The sequence below is a fragment of the Eupeodes corollae genome, chromosome 1 (assembly GCF_945859685.1).
Source record: "Eupeodes corollae chromosome 1, idEupCoro1.1, whole genome shotgun sequence".
Lineage (NCBI taxonomy): Eukaryota > Metazoa > Arthropoda > Insecta > Diptera > Syrphidae > Eupeodes > Eupeodes corollae.
Genome location: NC_079147.1, coordinates 53,059,858 through 53,081,051, shown reverse-complemented (window position 1 = coordinate 53,081,051; position 21,194 = coordinate 53,059,858). Strand labels below are relative to the sequence as shown.

At 36.1% G+C, this 21,194-nt stretch overlaps 2 protein-coding genes across 2 annotated transcripts in view; one reads left to right on the top strand and one right to left on the bottom strand.

Annotated features, from left to right (window-relative positions):
* The window catches only part of LOC129953674 (aminopeptidase N), a 46,162-nt gene that overhangs the window by 1,825 nt on the left and 23,143 nt on the right, over positions 1-21,194 (top strand). The gene's annotated exons all lie outside the window — the stretch shown is intronic.
* On the bottom strand, positions 4,379-9,052 carry LOC129953673 (uncharacterized). The gene is made up of 2 exons (XM_056067003.1): positions 8,638-9,052; positions 4,379-8,561 (listed from the first exon to the last, which is right to left on the bottom strand). The coding sequence occupies exons 1-2, from the start codon at positions 8,752-8,754 to the stop codon at positions 4,659-4,661; spliced, it is 4,020 nt and encodes a 1,339-aa protein (XP_055922978.1). The 5' UTR covers positions 8,755-9,052; the 3' UTR covers positions 4,379-4,658.

Here is a 21,194-nt window from a genome sequence, read left to right as displayed (position 1 = left end):
TTTTTTTTTAAATTTTTTAATAAATTTCAAAAACTTCATATAACAGAATGGTTTAGAAGAAGGACAAATTACTTATAAACAGTTTTTCCTTTTCTGTTTAAAATCGTTTGAGTTCAAATGGCTTAGAGTTTCTCTGATATTTTTTTAGGACAGGGGAAATCTAAAAACTTTTTTGGGAAATATTGAAGAGTATTGTAGTTTTAGAAAATCAACAAGAATTCATTTGGAAAAAAACTACTTCATAAACTAAGATAGCCTCAAAAAACCTTATCTATCTTTTCAAAATTTAAAAAGCAAATCACAAAGGTCATTAAAACCTATTGGAACAGATAAATTGTACAAATATTCACTTTCTAGTTAACATCCCATAAGGAGTTATTGTAATGGGTCCGATTTGTCAAATTGAAAATTTGGACAGTTCTCGACGTTTCAAGGTCCCTAGAGTTGAAATAAAAGATTTTTATAAAGATATCTGTGCGTGTGTGTGAACGTAAGTTCGTACATTCGCGACGTTTTTTCGTCGTCCATAGCTCAAGAACCATAAGCGCTATCGACTTCTAAAAAATTTTATCATACATGTAATAATGCAGAAAGATTCGGAAAGGGCTCTCAAGAAAATTGCGTGGGTGGTTTTTTTACCATAGCAGTTTAAAAAAAAAGGTGACAATTGTTAACCCTAAATATCTTACGAACCAATGACGCTAGAGACTTGAATTAAATTTTATATAATGTATTGTAACGTGATACCAAACAAGTATATTTTTTGAAAAAAATCCAACCAATTTTAACATTAAATTTTCTTAGAAAAATCGATTTGACAGTTTTTTTTTTTAATAAAACATACAAATCTAAAACAAAATTAGTCATAGTTGGTAAAAATTGATTTTCGCCTCAAATATCTTTTCAAACATTTGAGATTATGGATTTCAACTAATTTTAGCTTACAAGAAATATTGTTTTCAACATTCTGAAAAATAATGACATAAATCGAAACGACAGTTTCCTTACAAAAAATAAAAAATTAAACAAAAAAATTAATAAAAGTTGGTAAAAATTCATTTCCGACTGGAATATCTTTTCAACAATTTGAGATATTGGCTTTAAACTACTTTTATCTATTAAGAAATATTGTTGTCAACACTCAGTAAAATTTTAAGAAAAATATTATTGACAGTTTTTTTTACAAAAAATAAAAACTTAACAAAAAAACAATACTAAAACTTGGTAAAAATTTACTTTCGACTCAAAAAGCATTTAAAAATTAAAAATATTGTCTTGAAACTCTTTTTATTTCACAGAAAATATTGTTTTCGATGTTAAGTAGTTTTTTTTTTTTATAAAAATCCAACAGTCCGTTTTTTCATAAAAAAACAAAATCTATAAAAAATGTCTTTCTTTGTTTCTGGAAATTTTCCTAAGTTATGAGTCTTTATTTGAATCTAGGTACAGATATACTTAAAGTTTTAAGAAACTTAGAATTTAATGCGTATAGTTTTCGAATACCTACTACATTTTAACTATCTGTTGAAAATTTTGGAAAAAAATATTTTTATATTTTTAAAAATATTTCAAAACTCTTACTGTCAAATGTAAATGGTTCAGAGTTTCATTAAGATTTGTTCAACCTTTTTATGAAAAACTATAAATATATAAACTTAATTTTAAAGATATGGATTATAGATTTGTAAAACCCTATTCACGGCTAACGAATGAACGAATATTCGTCGATTTTGATATTTCTTTCACATGAGAGTTTTTAATTCGTCGCGAATGAACTAAAAAAATAATGTTGCGAGTGTGGAAAATGTGGAACGCGAGTAAAGCATCGTGCGCATGAGCTACGAACTGCGAACTTTGGATGTTCGCATATTTTGACTTTTCTTTCACATGAGCTTTATTTCTATTCGCAGACAGCGACGAATTGTCAAATTATAATTACCCTTTTCAACAAAAAAAACAAAAGTGGTATAAATTTGAGGTTAAGTTGAGCGCGAACAATTTATTCGTTGCAGTGTGGATGGTATGTGGAACGCAAATAGAGTTTGACAGTTCGTAGCAACCAAACGGCAATTCGTTACTACCAAATTGTTTTACAAAATAGTCTTGTTTTAAAGAACAAAATGCAAATTTTATTATTCTAACATAAGTATTAATTGGTTTCTTATAATTTAAATGTGTTTTTGTTTAGAATTGACTCTTTGAAATGTGTAAAATCGTCCACTCGTTCATTCGTTGTTCGCTCTCATGTGCAAGGCACTTAAGGTTTGACAGTTCGTATCAACTACAATTTTTCTCGCGACGAATAAATTTGTTTTTTTTTTTTTAAATTTATTAATATATGATATTGAAAAGTAAAAGTACGCATTATAAATCAAATAGAAACTATATTGCTATCGTTTTGTTAAGAATTTGTTTGGAAATATGGCTTCAAACGTATGTATATAAACTCACATTTTGTGATTCATTTGTAGTTCGTTGGTTGCGCTCATGTGAATACTGCTTAAGGCCATCACAAATTGTATTGACCTATTTACACCCATAATATGTTTTTTATTATTTGTGAATAGCTGAAAGTTGTTTTATTTCCATGGGCTCTACGTGACCCAGCCATCTCAGTCTTTGGACTACTATCCTTTTGGCTAAGTCTACATCACTGTACAACTCATAAAGCACGTCGTTCCATTTTCTCCTCCATTCACCTCCTATGCATACGGGACCGTAGATCACGCGAAGAACTTTTCACTCGAAACGACCCAAGTCACTTTCATCTGCTTTTGTCATAGTCCATTTTGCTGGACCGCATAGCAGAAGGGTGATGATGAAGGTATAATATAGGGACACAGCGTTTGATTTCAGCGCTGGTGTTGTTTTCTGTGTTTAAAGCAGAACTACCTCAAAGTTACGTCTGTCGATTGTGACGTTTTGACCAAGACGTTCGTTGTTGTAGGTCCTTTCCTTGTCCTTGTTGTTTAAATTTGCTGAACATTTGCTTTGTCTGACAGCTCAACAGCTGTAAAAAAGTAAAAAAACAAAATACATTTGCTTTTGGAGGCACTCCCATTGGTTATTATAGGGGATGCAAGCTACTTCCCTCATAATTTTTTATTTTAAGAAAAAATAACAGCTGCTCATGAAAGAAGTGCCATTTTAGAAATGTCATATTGGAAGTGTCATTTAAAGCAACCTCGAGGAAGGCCCAACGTAACGCAGACGGAACCGAAGCTGAAGCGTGTTTGTGTTTCAGATTTCATAGGAATTATGGCTGAAACACATACACGCTTCAGCTTTGGCTTCGCCTGCGTTACGTTAGGCCTGCTTCGAGGTTGCTTTGAATGACATTTCTATTATTTCATCCCTCCAAAGAGCAAGTATTTTGTTTGTTGACATTTTTTTACAGCTGATGAGCTGTCAGACAAAGCAAATGTTCAGATAATTGAACTAGAGCTTCCGTTTGGAGTCACATTACGTTACATTACGTTCTTTTCCTTACGATTGTCAAACTAAACGTGAGGTCGAAGCTCCATTGTGATAGCACGCATTGAATCCCTATGGCTGAACTCGTAAACGTCAGGCGAAGCCGAAGCTGAAGCGTGTTTGTGTTTCAGCCATTAACCTCGTTCAGCAAGGCATTTAAAATCCAAGTATCCAGGATAACCTATCCATTGTGAGAATGAACGCAGCCAATGTTTAAGTGCTTCTGGTCGATTCTGGATTCAAAATTAGAAAAATGTTATATTTTCTTCCAGAATTAGAAATGACATTTTGTGGGGTTTGTTGGCTTTGAACGAAACCGCCAAACTTGTGATCGGTTAGACTTTTTCTAAGATAGATTTTAAACTTATTGTTCGAATGAAAGAGATCACAATAATATCTCTTAAAATTGTAGTCTTAATAAACTAACTGCTCGTTGCTCAACTATTGTGCATCTATTTTTATGTCTTGTGTAAAATGGTTCCTTGTCAAATTGGAAAAGATATAAGAAGTAATTCTTAACAATACAAACTACAAGTCTTGGTGAACTTGTAGCTCGCTGAGGATTTTTTTTGGTAGTTTTTGCACGATCAACTTAAGGTAAAGATTGGTGACGTAAAGTCCCGAGTTTGAAATGTATGACGCTTGAAAACCTAACAAGATTCCTTGTTCAAAATGTGCTTTCAAAGAATGCAGTTGACAGCAAATGTCGTCCATTATGTTGTCTAAACCTGTCCTTAGATTATTTTAAATTTCAGATGTCAGTGTCAAAAAATGTGACGTCCTGAACTTCGATCCCAAAATAAGACCACAATTAGAGTACATTTTCTTATCCTTGCATCTTACCTTTTTTTTTGAGTTTTATCAAGCAAGTAACCAATTGTTTTCTATTGGAGAAGATCCGAAATTGTGGCTTGTCTAAAATTCAAATTTGTTTAATTTTTTATGTTTATTAATAAATTTTAAGTACATAAATACAAAACATAAAAAGACGAATGTCTACAACAAAATTAAAGGAATAACAATCTATTGTCTTAAGTTCTTACAAATCTAATAGAAATTTAAATAAATACAATGTAACGTAATATTTTAAAAATTAAATTTCCTTGCTGTACTGTTTATGGCATTTTAATACAATTGTTTTTGAGATGAAAGTATAGAGGTACCCTGTTTGAATATTTAGATCATTAAAATGAAGTTGTGGTATCTTTAGAGTTCTTCTCAGTTTTGATACCACAATACCTTCCCAAAAATCCCGTCCACATGCTCCTCGTTACAGGATCTAAAAGTATAAAATACACAAACAACACAAATCCCTGAATTGTTGCCGTGATAGAAAACAAGTAGGAGAAAATGATGCCAGCTCTCATGGCGGTCAATAAGCCAAATATCCATGTGAATCCGAGCAAAAAGAACAGCAAAACTGACACCCTTATCTGTGACTTTGCTTTTCGTTTGTCATGATGCCTTATCGCTGCTGGCCCATAAGCTATATTATAGATGATCGCAACGAAGATTACAAGATTTCCAACGATCACTAGAACAACAGGCAAACATATTCCCAGATAGAGTGATCTTCCGGTCGGATAACAGATCGGTGATCCGGAACTTTCACGTGGAATGTATGATTGTCGATCGAGCAGGACTACCAACAGTACCGGTATCAGCGGCACTCCCCATCCAATGATAAATGACTTTATAAAGAACCGCTTAGGCCGAGTGTTACCAAAGACCTTGACATATCTCATGAACTGAAGATAGGCTATGATCATCATCCAGCAGAATTGAACCAGCACTGAGTACTGCAAGCAAGCTCCCAAAGCTACACAACTTGAGAATATGTGATTTGATATCAGATGCGAGGTGTAATCCTCGGTGTTGACGAAGCAAAAGAGGACCATTTGCAGAGCAATGGCCAGCGATAGCTGTAGTAGAACTTTTGAGGAAGCCTTCTCTCGCCATGTTTGAAATATAAGCGCTGTGATGAAAATTCCTATAATTCCAATCAATGACAGGGAACATCCTGTGAGAGTAATGATGTCCAATGCCTCTCGATGAATGTCCTTGACGATGACGTTGTCAGATGAAGCTGTCAGATTGTAAGTTCCCCCGATAAGAAGGGCAAACGGTGTCAAGTGAGAACAACCATACCGAACTAAGTTGGTGTCATTTTCTGCTGTTCCCAGAAACACTATTCCATCCTTAGACCAAGTGTTGTAGTCCCAATAGCGACAACTGGCTTCAGTTTCATTGTTATCCGGAGGTATTCTCATTATCAGAGGTAAAAGCTCAGGAAGATCTCGTTCATGTCCTGGAACAGACACCGAAATGATCTTGCTGAACACTTTCTTGTCCGTTACATCACGGTCTTCTTGAAAGAGTCTATCGTTTGTGAAGATCTTGATGACAATTCGAGGATCTGGAAGATCGTCTAAAGTCCGATTCTTCGCTAAAATAGATATCTCGTCTAAATTATCGAGCAAAGTTTGCGGGAAGAATGTAGCAAATTGAAGATCATCCTCCTCGAGCAATTCCTCCACGGACTGATTAGAATGTAAAAATCTAAAACTGTTATCCTCTATCGCACCTCGATAGATGTCCTTATCACTTGCAGACTTATAAAAAGCCAGCCCAGTTATGTTGGCCACATTTGGATCTATGACGAACACAATCAATTTGGGTGTAATCCGAACTACTACACCATCATGATAGTTAATGCTTTCAATTAATTCGTCTTCATCATCCCTCACTTCGACTACACCAAGATCGCTCTGACCAATCGCATCGTTGTTGTCGCTGCTCGTGCCTGTCACCCCTAATTTGGGTGTTGTTGAAACCTCATCAATTAGCCTCTCGAATGCGTCAAGCAGGATGTTTGTTGAATTCAATCTAATTGAAGTTTTTATAACGTCTGCATTTACTTTCATTAAATGATTGTAAACACTTATAATGTCACTAGTTGTAGCTTTTGATAAACTTTGTACGCTCAAAGCTGACAACGAGAATGGATCTATTGTGTTCGCCATTGATCGCAATGCGATCACTTTAGTTGTGATACTCCGCACGATTCTTCCCAAGTAGAAAAGGTCAGCTGGGATAAGATGATTGAAATTGTCTCGGATCATAGCTTTGACATCTTTCATCGCCTTTTCGGGATCTTTGTTGGGTCTCTTAGAATGATCGATGCGAAAGAGATGGCTGGTTATCAATTTTGGAGGAATGTTGTGAATGCATGAAATGTGATTGCTGTTTACTGTGTCCCACATCGCTCCGTAGAGGAAGTCTCCAAGACATTTTCTGGATATCGGGAGACCATTTGATTGCAAACACAGATCTCTGGTTGTGGCAGTTTCACCACGGGTTGCTGTCAGCCATTGATTCTTAGAGTTTGTCGATAAAGCCTCGGGGAAGCAAAACTCTGTGCTGTTAACCGACGAACTGTTTGCATTGTTCAGTTTGATTATGTCGTTTAAGAAATTTCTGATTGTCATACGAACCACGGTATCATGGCGAACACCTTGTTCGTCTTCCTCTTCGTCGTCTTCTTCGCTACTCACCTCATCACTATCGTCTACAGCTGAGTTTTTAAGGGACGCTGAAATGTGGCATAAGAGGTTTATTTGTTGAAGGGTCTCATCGATGGATTCTATATTCATCACTCGTACGCTATGAATCTTCAGTTCCTTGAATTTTTCCTTTTCCCGTGGTTGATTCATCAAAGTTTTTAAGGCTTTTTCAGCTTGCTTTCCAAGATCCTTCTTACTGTCGTGCACTATCTGACAAGTTTTCCCATCGCATGGCATATCGAAGAACGTAGAAAAGGTGTGTCCTTTGTGTTTCCTTGTCGCAACTATCTTCTTCGACAGCACATGGGTGAAATTATAGACCGTATGAGCTTCGCACCAATAATATCCCGGGCCATCACCATAGAGTTTCAGTTCGTACATGGTCTTCGTCTGGTCGGAATTTTCCCAAATGACATCCTTTACCTTCACCGATTTTGTAGCTTCCGAATCGGCGTTAGTGAAACACTTAAAACCATAGTCTTTCTCGTCTAATCTCCAAATAGAATTTCTATTATACACCGTGAGTACAATACCATCCAGCTCAGCATCGAATTTCAGAAACAACTCCACCATCGCCCCCGGATCCATCTTCATCTGCTTCACCCCCAAGTATCGCATCGAACGGTAACCCGGTCCAATTTCCATCTTATCTTTTTTGTTTATAAGCAAGTCGTACCTCACGCCATTTATATGCACCGGACTAAGCAAGAAACTATCGTCATAGTCGATCACATCGAGAATCTGACGAATGGCATTGCGGTTGTCAAAGTACTCGCCGGCACTCAATCGCCTTACATCTTGATTCGGTTCTACATCCCACTCGATGCCATAGCAGATGTTTGGCTTATAGCTCAGTGCTCCATAATTCTGTGGACAAACAGATTTTATCGCCAGATTTTTACGCTTAAAAACACACACAGAATGATGGCGCTCATTGCAGTGACTCATGTGCAGAGCAAACAAAAATGGATTTATTGCCGCAATTAAACAGTTCTTATCAGAAAGCTCATTGTACTTGTAGTTTGTTAGAATTTCACCCCACTCTTTGCCAGGCAGCTTCCATACAAGTGGGTTGTATCTATTGCCCTCGGCTCTCTGTACCGGCATCCAGAAGCTTTCGACTTGGTCGAGTGATCTTAGATACTTGTGGATGGCATCACTTTCGCGATCATCCAGATCAAGGATCGAGACATCAGATCCAAGGCACAACCGATCGCTCCACTCCACACTTCGATTGGATACCTTGACACACAAAGGTTTCGAACTCCCATACACAGGAATCTGGACTAGATCCTCGGGGCAGTTATGATTCTTCCAAACAGTCTGTGGCACATGATCACATTTGGGTAGTTTCTTCGGTGTCCACTGGCCATTCGAACATTCCCTTATGAAAATCTGGCCATTTTTGTACAAGCAAACTGGCTCGGATATGGCTAGGTTGGTTTCGCTGTTTTTCGACTGGTCCCACGTAAAGTTCTGATCACCTTGTGTTGTTATCTCTTTGCTGCATTTAATATGAGGAAGCTATATGTAAGATAAAAGATATTTAAATCTTTTTCAAATTTGTTTTTAATCGAGTAAATTGTTTCAAAATGCATACACTGTGATGATCACTGCGATCCCTGACAACACCACCGCCGCCGCCACCGCACGTAACCAACAGTGGCAATGCTAAAAGCGTCATTAATCCAAACAAATCACCAACACATTCCATCATGGTAAAGAAAAGATTGACCCGATCAGCGATCACACGAAAAAGATAAAATCCAACCACACAAATTATTATCAACAAAATGCGGATCTAACTTCTTCTTCGACAGATCTTCCGGTTGCCAGAACCAAAAAGAAAATAAACAAATTTCTAGCTACAGCTGTACGGGCTTCGAGCAGGTATATATAGATTTGTTTTGTCTAATTTAAGGCAGCTTCAAGTGAAGAACTAAACGATTTAAGACCACGAGACTGAGTGTATGGGATTGAATTATTTAAAATATGTTCGACCTAACTACACCGAGTATCGGGCTATAAGAGACAAGTTCGCCTCAACACCTCCGATTCCCGCCAGTCTTGAATTCGAATTACTGTTAGCGCTCTTAAGGGAGAGATCATACTTTTTCTCATTTTCATCGAAATAATTCTCCGGTGAAAAGATCTTCAGTGGCCGGTGGCGGCGGCGGTGTGTATTTTAAAAGAGAGAATTATTCTAATTAGGTTCAATAATAAGAAGAAATTAATGAAGCAGAAGCTGAAGCAGACAATTTTGATTAGCTTATTAGAGATAAGCAAAAGAATTGCGCGATTCTTATAGATACGAAGCTATAACTGTTCGCCTCGCTGCAGTGCTACAGGAGGTTAAATTAGCTATCTATACAAAATATCTACTTATTCAGGGAGATGGTTTTTGTTTTTATTTTTATGCAAATAAGCGCATTTTGTTGCTTAAATGAATTCCTTCTTATCATTGTTTAAACACCTTTGCATTAAAATGGGTGGCTGTGGGTTGGTAGGAATCATTACAGGGTCGAATTTGTTTAGAAAATACATATGTAAGAGGGCGCGGTATTTATTTTAAGTACCAACTAAAGGCGAACAGTAGTATTGGAGCATTAACGACGCAACAGTCTAGAATGGCGCCCGGGTGTGGCACTTTTCTTTCTCTCTCTTCACTAAATATCTGTAAGATATTCGTATCGTAGTCAAGTTCTGTAGAGACCATATCACAGAAGGGTTGAAATGCGCAATCAAATAGAATGTTTGTTTTGATATTGCCAAAAAGGACTATTTTATAATATAATGTGCGTTCTTTCTCGATCCCTTCCAACGAATTTCTTAGGACAACGTCGTTTACAAACTCTTAGCATAACTTGTTGAGTTATGGATTATTGTAGGAATTGCTTCCAAATTTTCAATTTTGATAGTTTTGACAGATCATTAAATTAAGATATAGGCCGAGTTCAAAAATGCAACTAGTTGCACAAGCCATGCCTACAAAATTCATGCAATGCATTTATGAACAGAAAAACTACTGCAAGAATGCGGCAGATATACAATATCAAAAACCAGTTCACAAATGTCATCAAATTAGGCGCCTATAAAAAAGTATGACAGAAATAATTAAGTTTTTTCTTTGAGTTACGCGGGTTGTGGTTTTTTAGTGTCTTAACAAAATTCTTTCGAAATGTCAAATAAAAATGTTTTTTATTAGGATTTATTTTAAATATTTTGAATGTAACAAATTCATTCATTTCTATAAAGTATAAATATTATATTTCAACTGATTAATAACAAATGGTTTTATTTTTTGCCAAAAATTTAATAAATATTCAATTATTTTATCTACTCATCTTGTTCTGACATTTTCCCGCAGAGCGGCAACAGAAATAAAATGACTGCAGGTTTGATCGCATTTCAGCTGTCAAACTGTTTTTTTTTTTAACAGAGGTACCGACTTCAGAGGTATTTACATTTATGAACGCAAATCTTGCATTACTGCTGAATTTTTACATTAATGAACTTACTCATATTCATTTTTCAAATACTAAGCAATAGTACGGCTTTTATTAGTATACGCACTGCAGTCATTTTTTTAAGCACAAACGTCAAACGTGACATTTTGAGAAACTGAAATACAGGTAATTGTTGTACACAAAAAATGAACCAATTGTGCAATAGAAATTCTAAAGCCTAGTGCGTTGAGCTGACATAAGGTGCTGTTTTTTTTAATATCTTAAATTTTGACGTTTACTCGAGTCTGTAATCTTAATGTTGGTGCAATTGATGGCTTTTGTTTATCTCAGCGTGTTCGTTTAGTACGATAAGTTGTTTGTAGGAGCGGTACTACACGGCGCATGTAGTAAATCTCAGTTCTCGGTTATTTTACTACTACACTAAGGCATAGGTTAGGTTAGGTTAGAGTGGCTGTCTAGATATCATTGACACACGTAGACCTCAAGGGTCCATTGTGATACCACTAATGAGGTTACTCATGGGAGTAATGAATTTAAACAAACCATTTTGTGCTTTTAATAAAGTTAGAGAGACGTTTTGTGTCAATATTTGCCAGTTCACTGGTATTATCGAAGAAGGGATTACCGAGAAAGTAATTCCTTCTAATGGAGAGTGCTGGACATGTACATAGAAGGTGTTGGACTGTTTCCTCTTCCTCCTCGTCCATGCAGCTTCTACAGAAGTCATTTGTGTAGACCCCTAGCCTCAGAGCATGTCTACCTATGAGGCAGTGTCCCGTTATTACTCCAATTGTAGAGCTTATACTTTGTCTGCTTAGTGATATCAAGCCTTTTGACCGTTTTAAGTCAATACTTGGCCATATTTGCTTGGTTGCCAGGCAGGTGGTACTTCGTGACCATCTAGTATTTGTTGTTTCTAAAGCATATTGCTTGAGAAGATATTTGCATGTAGCAAGTGGTGTTCCTATGTTATGTTTTTGTCTAACATAAGGCAGAAGTGTTCCGTTTTTGGCGAGCTCATCGGCTTTGCAATTTCCCGGAATGTCTCTGTGGCCCGGCACCCAAATGAGGTGAATGTTAAACTGTTCCGTCATCTCCTTCAGAGATGATTGACAATCGTGGACTGTTCGAGAGTTTGTGGAGACAGACGCGAGAGATTTAAGAGCGGCTTGGCTGTCCGAGAAGATACGTATATCCTTACAAGATATAACGTTTTCTTTGAGCCAGGATAGTGCTTCTTTTATCGCCATTACTTCTGCCTGGAACACACTACATTGATTGGGAAGTCTATAGGATAGACTGAGATTCAGTTGTTCTGAAAAGATACCACTTCCAACTCCGTGATCGGTCTTTGAACCGTCAGTGTAGAAGTGTACCGCATCGTCTTCCAGGGGTCCCTCTTCTTCCCAGGAGGATCTTGAAGGGATGGACACATGGAATCTTTTACCAAATACCATTTTTGGGGTGGTATAGTCTAAGCGATCTGGGATAGATCTGAAATTATCTAGAATGGTTGTATGTCCAGTATTGTTACTGGTCCATTGAGAGGTGGCTCTAAGCCTTACACATGAGTTGGCAGCCACCTTTTTAGAGAAGATGTCAAGTGGTGTTAGGTTTAAAAGCACTTCCAGTGCTGCAGTTGGTGTTGTGCGAAGTGCTCCTGTGATGCACATACCTGCTGACCGCTGGACTTTAATGAGTTTATTTAGATTTACCATCTTATCCAGTGCGGTCCACCATACGACGGCTCCATAAATGAGTATCGGCCTGATTACCGAAGTGTATAGCCAGTGGGTTATTTTTGGGGAGAAGCCCCATTTTGATCCTATGGCCTTTTTACAAGTAAAAAGCGCTACAGTAGCCTTTTTGACTCTTTCATCAATATTTGCCTTCCAATTTAGTTTTTTGTCTAAAATGAGGCCCAAATATTTAGCTTGGTCGGAAAAGCTTAATGGTATTCCTTTAATCTTTGGTGGGCTAATCTGAGGAATTTTATATCTTCTCGAGAAGAGTATTAATTCTGTTTTGTGTGGGTTGACGTCCAATCCACATTGATTAGCCCATTTAGTTAGCCTGTTTAGGGCATTTTGTAGGAGTTCCGAGAGAACTTGGGGGTGCTTCCCAGATACGGATATCGCAACGTCATCAGCGTAGGCAATCACCTTGAAACCTTCTGTTTCCAATGTTGTAAGTAAGTCGTTTACTACCATGTTCCATAAAAGAGGCGAAAGGACTCCACCTTGGGGAGTGCCCCGATTCACCGATCTGGTGGTAGTAAAACTTCTCATGTTAGAAATTATTGTCCTGCTTTTGAGCATGAGACTTATAAGATCTATGAGTGACTTCTCTAATTTCAGCTTATCCATTGCTGTTGTGATCGCCTGGTAACTGACGTTGTTGAAAGCTCCTTCAATATCTAGGAACGCTACCAGGTTATATTCTTTGTATTCGAGGGAATGTTCAATAGTACGTACCAGTGAGTGAAGTGCTGATTCTACTGATTTTCCCTTAGAGTAAGCATGTTGAGCTGTGGAAATGAGACATGGTTTTAAATTATGTCTGATATAAATTTCAATCAATCTTTCCAAGGTTTTAAGAAGGAAGGATGATAGGCTGATTGGTCGTAGATCTTTAGCGCGTCGCTGAAGGAGAGATCTTTGTTGACGGCTGATGTGCTGTTGGAAAGCACCTTCTGCCTTTTTGGTTCGGGCTTGTCACCCTCGAAAGACCTATCTCGCTTTGACGTTGAGTCGCCGCAGGTCGGTTTAGCTTTTTTGCTAAGAAAGCCACTAGCCCACTCGAGTTTACGCGTTTGCTCTGGGGTTCTTTCCGCCGCCGGTATGACACCGACTGCGGCTAGAATCCTTTCGGCGTTGCGTTGGTCTCGATTGGCCTGTGACTTCTTGGACTTCTTTTTGGCCGGCCCAGAACTATGTCCGTGTATCACAGATGTGGGTCCACCTCCAGATTTAATCGCTACCGATGCCAATCCGGGTGTGCCCTCACCCTTTGAGTCAATTCCACATGTCGCAGATTTTGTCTCTCCGGATGGGGTGTCCCTTTTTGGGGTCGCTTGCGACGTCCTAGCAGGAGCGGGGAAGAGGTGGGGTGTGGAATTTCCGCCATTGGGACTGCCGAGCGTCACAGCTGTTCCACTGACGGGTAATTCCTTTAAGTATATGTTGCGGCTAGTAGAGGGAGAAGGACTCTCGCCACTAGTTGCAACCACAGGGTTGACAACACGTTCACACACCTGATTTGGCTCGACAGCCTTTTCAGGTGATGTGACCGCATTGGCAGCCTTGGTGCGATTTTTTTGTTTAATAATTGTTTTGTTTGTTTGTTTATTTTTAGATTTTTTCATTTTATTCCCACGAGTAAAGCGGAAAGACGGTCAGCCCCGGCAGAGCCGCTTGCCGGGGTAAGGCAGAAATATGACGGACCTTGCCACAGCATCCGAAAGAGCTCGTTAACGGCTGGTTTATCCCCCAGCCTTTCATTCTTCGGCACGGTTTTCGTACTAGTACGCTCACACCACCACTGAAATTAGGAACCTCTAAACTATGATTAAATTGGGTTTCCGAACGTTGCACTATTGAGGAGTTACAACAATTCAGCGATCCAACTCAACCTTAGCTAATCACCATCCTGCCAAAAACGCACAGGACTACTGTGGTGATCATTGCCCGCCTGGCACCCACTTGGAGGGTTTGAATGAGGATTTTGCCGGGCATTTATGATATATTTTTTAAACCGAATAGATTTGCATTCTTGTTTATAAATACGAATACCAAGTGACAGCTGTCATGAGTTCTTTACTGTAAACCAGTGTGTAGTGCAGATGTGCTGAAAAATCAAGATTTACTAAATGGACTTACAATCGCAAAAAATACTGATAGTATTTTTGCCAAATAGAATAGGTATAAGACAAATATTTTCAACCCCAATATTTTGACAGATGACAGATAAAAACAAGTCTATGATACTAAAAGCTGAGCGTATGATTTAATAACAAAATTAAAAAGTGATAAGATAAGTTGTAAAATACTAAAATAATCATATTTGGAGCCTTATATATACAAATATATGTGTCATAAAGTATGGCCATGTTTCTTTCCTACACATAAAAGATAACATTCTCAGTCAATATACTTAAAATAACAATAATAATAATCAGGATTGCCAGAATGTTATTTATGGAATGGAAGTTATCATGGAAATCCAGATCATTTTGATACGTTTGAAATTGAAATTGACTTTTTGAAATGTGTAAAATCACGTTTGTTCGTCCATTCGTTCATTCGTTGTTCGCTCTCATGTGCAAGACCCTTAACGGAAGACAAATGAATGAATTAATATAATTGTAAACTATTTTTAAACCTTACTTCTGTACATAGTGTACACAAATAAGAAGAAATATAGCTTAAATTAATCTTGAGGTAAGCTAAGAGCACTTTATGAAAACAAATACTTCTTCGCGAATTGTAGTCTGATTGTAACGACGTGTCAAACTTAATTCGTGTTCCACATACGATCCACACTTCAACGAATAAAATATTTGCGAGCGCCTTAACCCACAATTTTTTTTCTAGTCATTGTTGTGCATCTTTAAAACAAGTTATTTGAAAGAAATGTCAAAATGGAAGTATAATCGTTCATTCGTTGGTCGCTTTCATGTGAATAGCCCTTAAAGCACTATCACATCAGCACGACCAACGGCTAACGAATGAACGAATATTCGTCGGCTTTGACGTTTCTTTCACATGAGAGTTTTTAATTCGTTGCGAATGAAGTTTGACTTTGACAAACACCATTCACCACCAAAACCAAAACAAGAATGATTTTTTAAATTAAGTACGCGCGATTATTTTATTCGTTGCAAGTGTGGATAATGTGGAACGCGAATAAAGTTTGACATTTCGTATGAACTAAAATTAAGAAAAAACTAAAGCATCTTGCACGTGAGCTACGAACTGCGAACTGTGGATGTTCGCATGTTTTGACTTTTCTTTCACATGAGTTTTATTTCTATTCGTATACAGCGACGAATTGTCAAATTATAATTACCCTATTGAACAAATAAAACAAGAGGGGTATAATTTTGAGGTTAAGTTGAGCGCTAACAATTTATTCGTTGCTTTGTGGATGCTATGTGGAACGCAAATAGAGTTTGACAGTTCGTAGCAATCCCACTGCAATTCGTTACTACCAAATTGTTTTCACAAAATTGTCTGGTTTTAGAGAACAAAATGCAAATTTTATTATCCTAGCATAAGTATAAGTTGGTTTCTTATAATTTAAATGTGTTTTTGTTTGAAATTGGCTTTTTGAAATGTGTAAAATCACGTTTGTTTCCATTTGTCCATTCGTTCATTCGTTGTTCGCTCTCATGTGCAAGGCTCATAAGAATTTGTTTGGAAATATTATGTCTTCAAACGTATGTATAATTGTAAATATAAACTAACATTTTGTAATTCATTGGTCGTTCGTTGGTCGCGCTCATGTGAATACTGCTTTATTATTACCCTTTTCTTCATATTTTCCCCAATCACGATGTTCCACACAAAAAACAAAACGATAGTATTTTTATTTTGAGGTTAGGTTGGGCACGAACAATTTATTCGTTGTGGATGGTATGTGGAACGCGAATAGAGTTTGACAGTTCGTTACAATCAGATTGCATTCGGGACGAGCAATTAGTTTTTATAAAGATTATTTTACCTGGATCTAGCCATTTAAATGGCTATTGCTTAATTGCGAGAAAGTTACCGAAATTTAAAGAAACTGAGCAGAACGTCTATTACGGTTAGTGACATATATGTAAGGCTGCGTATTGGTCCGTTCCCTTAAGCTGGCTTAAGCTCGGTTAAGTCTATTATAGTTGAGGCTTAAGCAAATGTCAAATTTGCTTGAGTTACTTGGATCCACTATGGTTACTTTTTGTTTTGACGATAACTTCTGAAAACTTTTCGTTCGGTTTTGACATTAGTTTATTTTCGGTTAATTCTTTTATAGTTGGGGAATAAGTCTTTTTCCAAAATACGCTGTATGTCATTTGTAGAATGCCTTATATGAAAGAGGAGAAGAAGACACTTTATAATGCTTTAGTTTTTTTTTTAACTATGTCTCAACTGTTAACAGCTTTTGTAGTGAATGGGCCAGTTTATATTTCTAGGATTCAGGAAAATGAAATACATATGTATAAACAAAATTCATTATCGTTTCTCATCTGCCACTCAAATTGAGAAATTAAATCATAAAAATACTGTTCTCAGATTTCTTACAGCAAAAGCGAGACGTTCTTATGAACAATTTTGTTTTTGTGGAAATACGAAGTTCTCTGAGATTTTAGAAATATAACCTAGTTAAATGTTAAAACTGTCAGTGCGTGTCGTTTCATATAATAGACAAGGAAAATGTCAAAAGATGACAATCTCAAAAATGACAGCTGCCCAAATAGCGGGCTATTCATTCCTATTTTTGATTTTAAAAAATCAAACCGGAAGTAATTGGTATAATTTCTGTTAACATCTGGCAAGCCTAATAGAAGTCTAAGAGATTTCGTATAGAATTGTGTATATGTACCAAGGTTTTTGTTTTTGAATCGTACATTATTTGTTTATAAAATTGTTTCTCAATAATTTACGCGCTTGAAAATACAGCTGATGATAGTGATGATGATGATGCTTTTGCCAACTCGCATATCATTTAGATGTAGAATAACTTCAAAGTCAACACCACACCGCAAGTATGTAACCTTATCCAAGATCCAAGAATTTTAGGTTTTAGATTTTAGAAATTTTAAAAAGAAAGTTTTACAGACGGTTTGGTTTTTGTTTATTGTATTTAGCTAAAAGGGATATTTGTTTTATAATTAGAAATTTTGTATTCATAATTTAAAAAACAACTTTCGAGACGTAGGTCTGCACTTGTACCTATAGAAATTACTTGTTTTCATTACTTAACGTGGGCTTATGTCATTTTATAAACAAAACAATAAACATTTGTAGATATGTTTACTTTAGCAAAAACTAAGTAGCACTTTAATGATTTCACTATACATATAGACAAACGATTTTTTAAAATAAACCATAAATAAATCCATACAAATATTTGAAGAAGAAATAAAAAAACTAGGTAGGTACCACGTGACCTAAGATTCATTGATGAATGTTGATGATGATGATGATGGTGATGAATTATTTGTATTTAGCATAAATTTCCATAAAGCTGTTGTAAATCATTCATAAACATAATAAATAACATAGAAAACAAAGAAATGGTGTTTGATTATTTGTATATAACTGAAATACAGGTTTTATGGGGTTTCTAAATCGAATATTAAGACTTTTATGAGGGGGTGTGTTACTGAAAGATTAGACACATTGCACATCAATAGATTGATACCACTTCCTTTGAAAACATAGTTTTATAGCAGTTTTATTTTAGTTTCGTTTATCTTCTTAATGTACACATACACATTAGGGCGTCCCGTGCGTCGTAGTATGGACCAAAAATATTTCTCGAATTTTTCATCAAAGTTGGTATCAAAAGTTGCGTATTGGCGAATAGATTCTGACTATGTACTTACTTTTTGAAAAAAAAACCCTAAATTTTTTTTATTTATAAAATTTAAAGTTCAAAAATTTAAGCTTAAGTTGAATTTAAAAATTAGATAGTATTTCCGGGTCTATGAAATATCTCCCACGTAATAAGTCCTACTTTTAAAAACGAAATAAGTCCCACCAAAAATTGCTTAAAAAAATGAAATAACTCCCACGAAATAAATCCCACTTTTGAAAACGAAATAAATTCCACCAAAATGAAATGATTTGAAAATTTACTTGAAATGAAATAACTCCCACTCAAAATGCAATAACTCCCCCTTGAATAATATATTTCTTAAATGAATTAAGTCCCACTTTCATAAACGAAATAAGTCCCACTAAGTAACAACGTTTGGATTCGTAAATAGATTAAGTAAAGATCAATTGTTCTTATTAACGCAGTTTGTCGACACCAGCAAAATAAAGTCCACCTGGCAGAACTGAGAGAAGCGGGCTTTAAAGACAGCCTTGCTTAACCCCCGATGTCGTTTGAAACCATGGCGATCCTTTGTTTCCATCCAATATTGCGTTTTATTGTTTTCGTACAGGCATTTTATTATTTTCAACTTTTTTGTGGATATTCCCAGGAAACTGAGTTGTAGAACAATGCATCCCTATTGACTGAATCGAAAGCTGCTTTGAAATTAATAAAGAAAGTATATAATTTCGTTCCTTTATCCAGATAAGATCTACCTATGCACGTTAGTGAAAAGATGTTGTCAACTGTCGAATAATCTTTCCTGAAGCCGGCTTGAAACTCACTCAAAAGGTTATTACTTTTTACCCCAGGCTGTGAGCCTGTCTAGAATGACGCCAGTGAATATTTTTATTATGGTGTTCAGAAATGATAGGCCCCGATAATTGTTTGGATCGTTAGTATCACCTTTTTTAAATATGGGAAGTAAAATATTTTTGGTAAAACTTTTTGGTACTTCTCCTACATCAAATAAGTAATTATACGCATCTGTTCAATAAAGTTTCAATTCAATAAAGTTTAACGACGTGTTTTTAAGAAACTCATACGGTACACGGTCTTCGCCTAGAGCTTTGTTGGGTTTGCATCTGTGTATCACATCCAGGACTTCTTGGACGGTGAAGACATGGTCCAAGCTTTCATTTTCCAAATGTGGAGAAGCGTGAAGCATCAACTGGTTGGGGTTTGTTGGTTTGCTCAACAAGTTTTCAAAATGTTGTGTTAGGATGTTTATAAGAATTTTTGCGTTTGAATGGAGGGTATACCATAGAGAGAGCGAGCTATTTTCCAGAACGAGTAGCAGTTTTAGATATCCAAAAGATTTTTTTCTTGCAGCTTCGCATTCTCTTTGAAACCATGGATCTCTCCATTTCTGATTTTGTGCAGATTGGAAAGGCTTAGCTGCCTGGTTTATGCACGAAACCAAGATGTCTGTGTTCCGGATTGAGTTAATCTCGCTGTTAGAGACGGAGGGCACCAAGGTGTCTAGCTTATTTTTGTATCGATCCAATTCGAATTTTTCCACTTAAGTTTTGGCAACAATTTCATGTCTGGATGATTCGTCTGTACGCCATATACAAGTAACAAGAAACGGTAATTGTTCTGAATAGACTAGCTCATCGATTTTTAAATCTTCTACGACCTCCAGCCATTTTCCAGTTATCTATTACGGAACAAGCCGTTCCTCTTATGTATGTTAAATGTCCATCCGGAATCCGGATAGCTACTTGTTCGCCCATTCAACAATGTGAGCCCAATCGTTTCACACATTTCTGTGAATTTTCTTCCGTTAGCATCAATTTTTGCTGATGCTATTGATGATCTTCTATATATCTAATCTTCTATATATCTAATCTTCTCGGGGACGAACTCAGCTTCCAGTTGTAAAAGCCGTAAGTTTCCGTTGGTATAATCTGTAGTGTTAAATTTTATATTTAAATAAAAAAAAATTGGGTGGCGCAACAGTCCGTTTGAGAACTAGGGCCTAGTGACTGACAACTCTCAACCATTCTTGAGTGCGATTACTGAAAAAGTACTTTTCATGACAAGAATTCATCTTGAACCCCTGAAAAAACTTTAGATGTCATAGACAGGGATCGAAGCCAAGACCCTATTAACTTTCCATAGAAAGTTATTGTAATGGGTCCGATTTGTCAAATTGAAAATTTTGACATTTCTCAACGTTCGAAATAAAAGATTTTTAGAAAGATGTCTGTGCGTGCGTTTGTACGTACGTCCGTATGTTCGCGGCGTTTTTTCGTCGTCCATATTTCAAGAACCAGAAGAGATATCGACTTCAAATAAATTTTGTTACACAGATATTAAGGCAGAAAGAACCAAAAAGGGCTCTGAAGAAAATTGCGTGGGTGGTTATTTTACCACAGCAGTTTAAAAAAAAAATGAGCATTTTGGTTAACCCTAAATATCTCATTAACCAATGACGCTAGAGACTTGAATAAAATTGTATATAATATATTGTAACGTGATACCAAACCAGTATATTTTTGAAAAAAAAATCCAATTAATAGTTCTTTTATAAATCAAAAAAACTGAAAAAAAAATGTGTCACCTCGGAGATTTTACGACTAAAATACGATTTCACCTCCAAAACCATTGTGTTCAACGAAGAATAATGTTTTTGACTTCCGACAATATTTTGAAAAAAAAAATGTAATTGACATTTTTTTTATCAGAAATAAAACTCTAAAAAAAACATTACTCAAAGATGGTAAAAACTGAATTTCGACTCAACTATCTTTTCAAAACTTTGAGATATTGAATTTAAACTAATTTTGTCTTTTAAAAAATATTGCTTTTGTAGGAGTTCTTTTAACTTATCATAATATTAAAATGGAGTTTTTAATTATTTTTGTTTTGACGAATAAAATTATTTAATAAATTCATTCGAAATGAAAGACTCAAAATAAAAAACATCATAAATATTTTGTTAATAAGAAATTTGGTTTTTAATTAAAGAGCCTATACTCTTAAAATTCTGAAAAATTTTAAGAAAAATCGGATTGGACAGATTTTTACAAAAAATATATACATAAACAAACAAAATTAATAAAAGTTGATAACAATTGATTTTCGGCTCGAATATCTTTTG

Bases quoted from the DNA above. Each gene is read 5' to 3' on its own strand.
- LOC129953673 (XM_056067003.1), bottom strand. From the start codon at position 8,754: ATGATGGAATGTGTTGGTGATTTGTTTGGATTAATGACGCTTTTAGCA. The intron at 8,562-8,637 runs GTATGCATTTTG...TCTTACATATAG, and splicing joins ATCGCAGTGATCATCACAGT to CTTCCTCATATTAAATGCAG.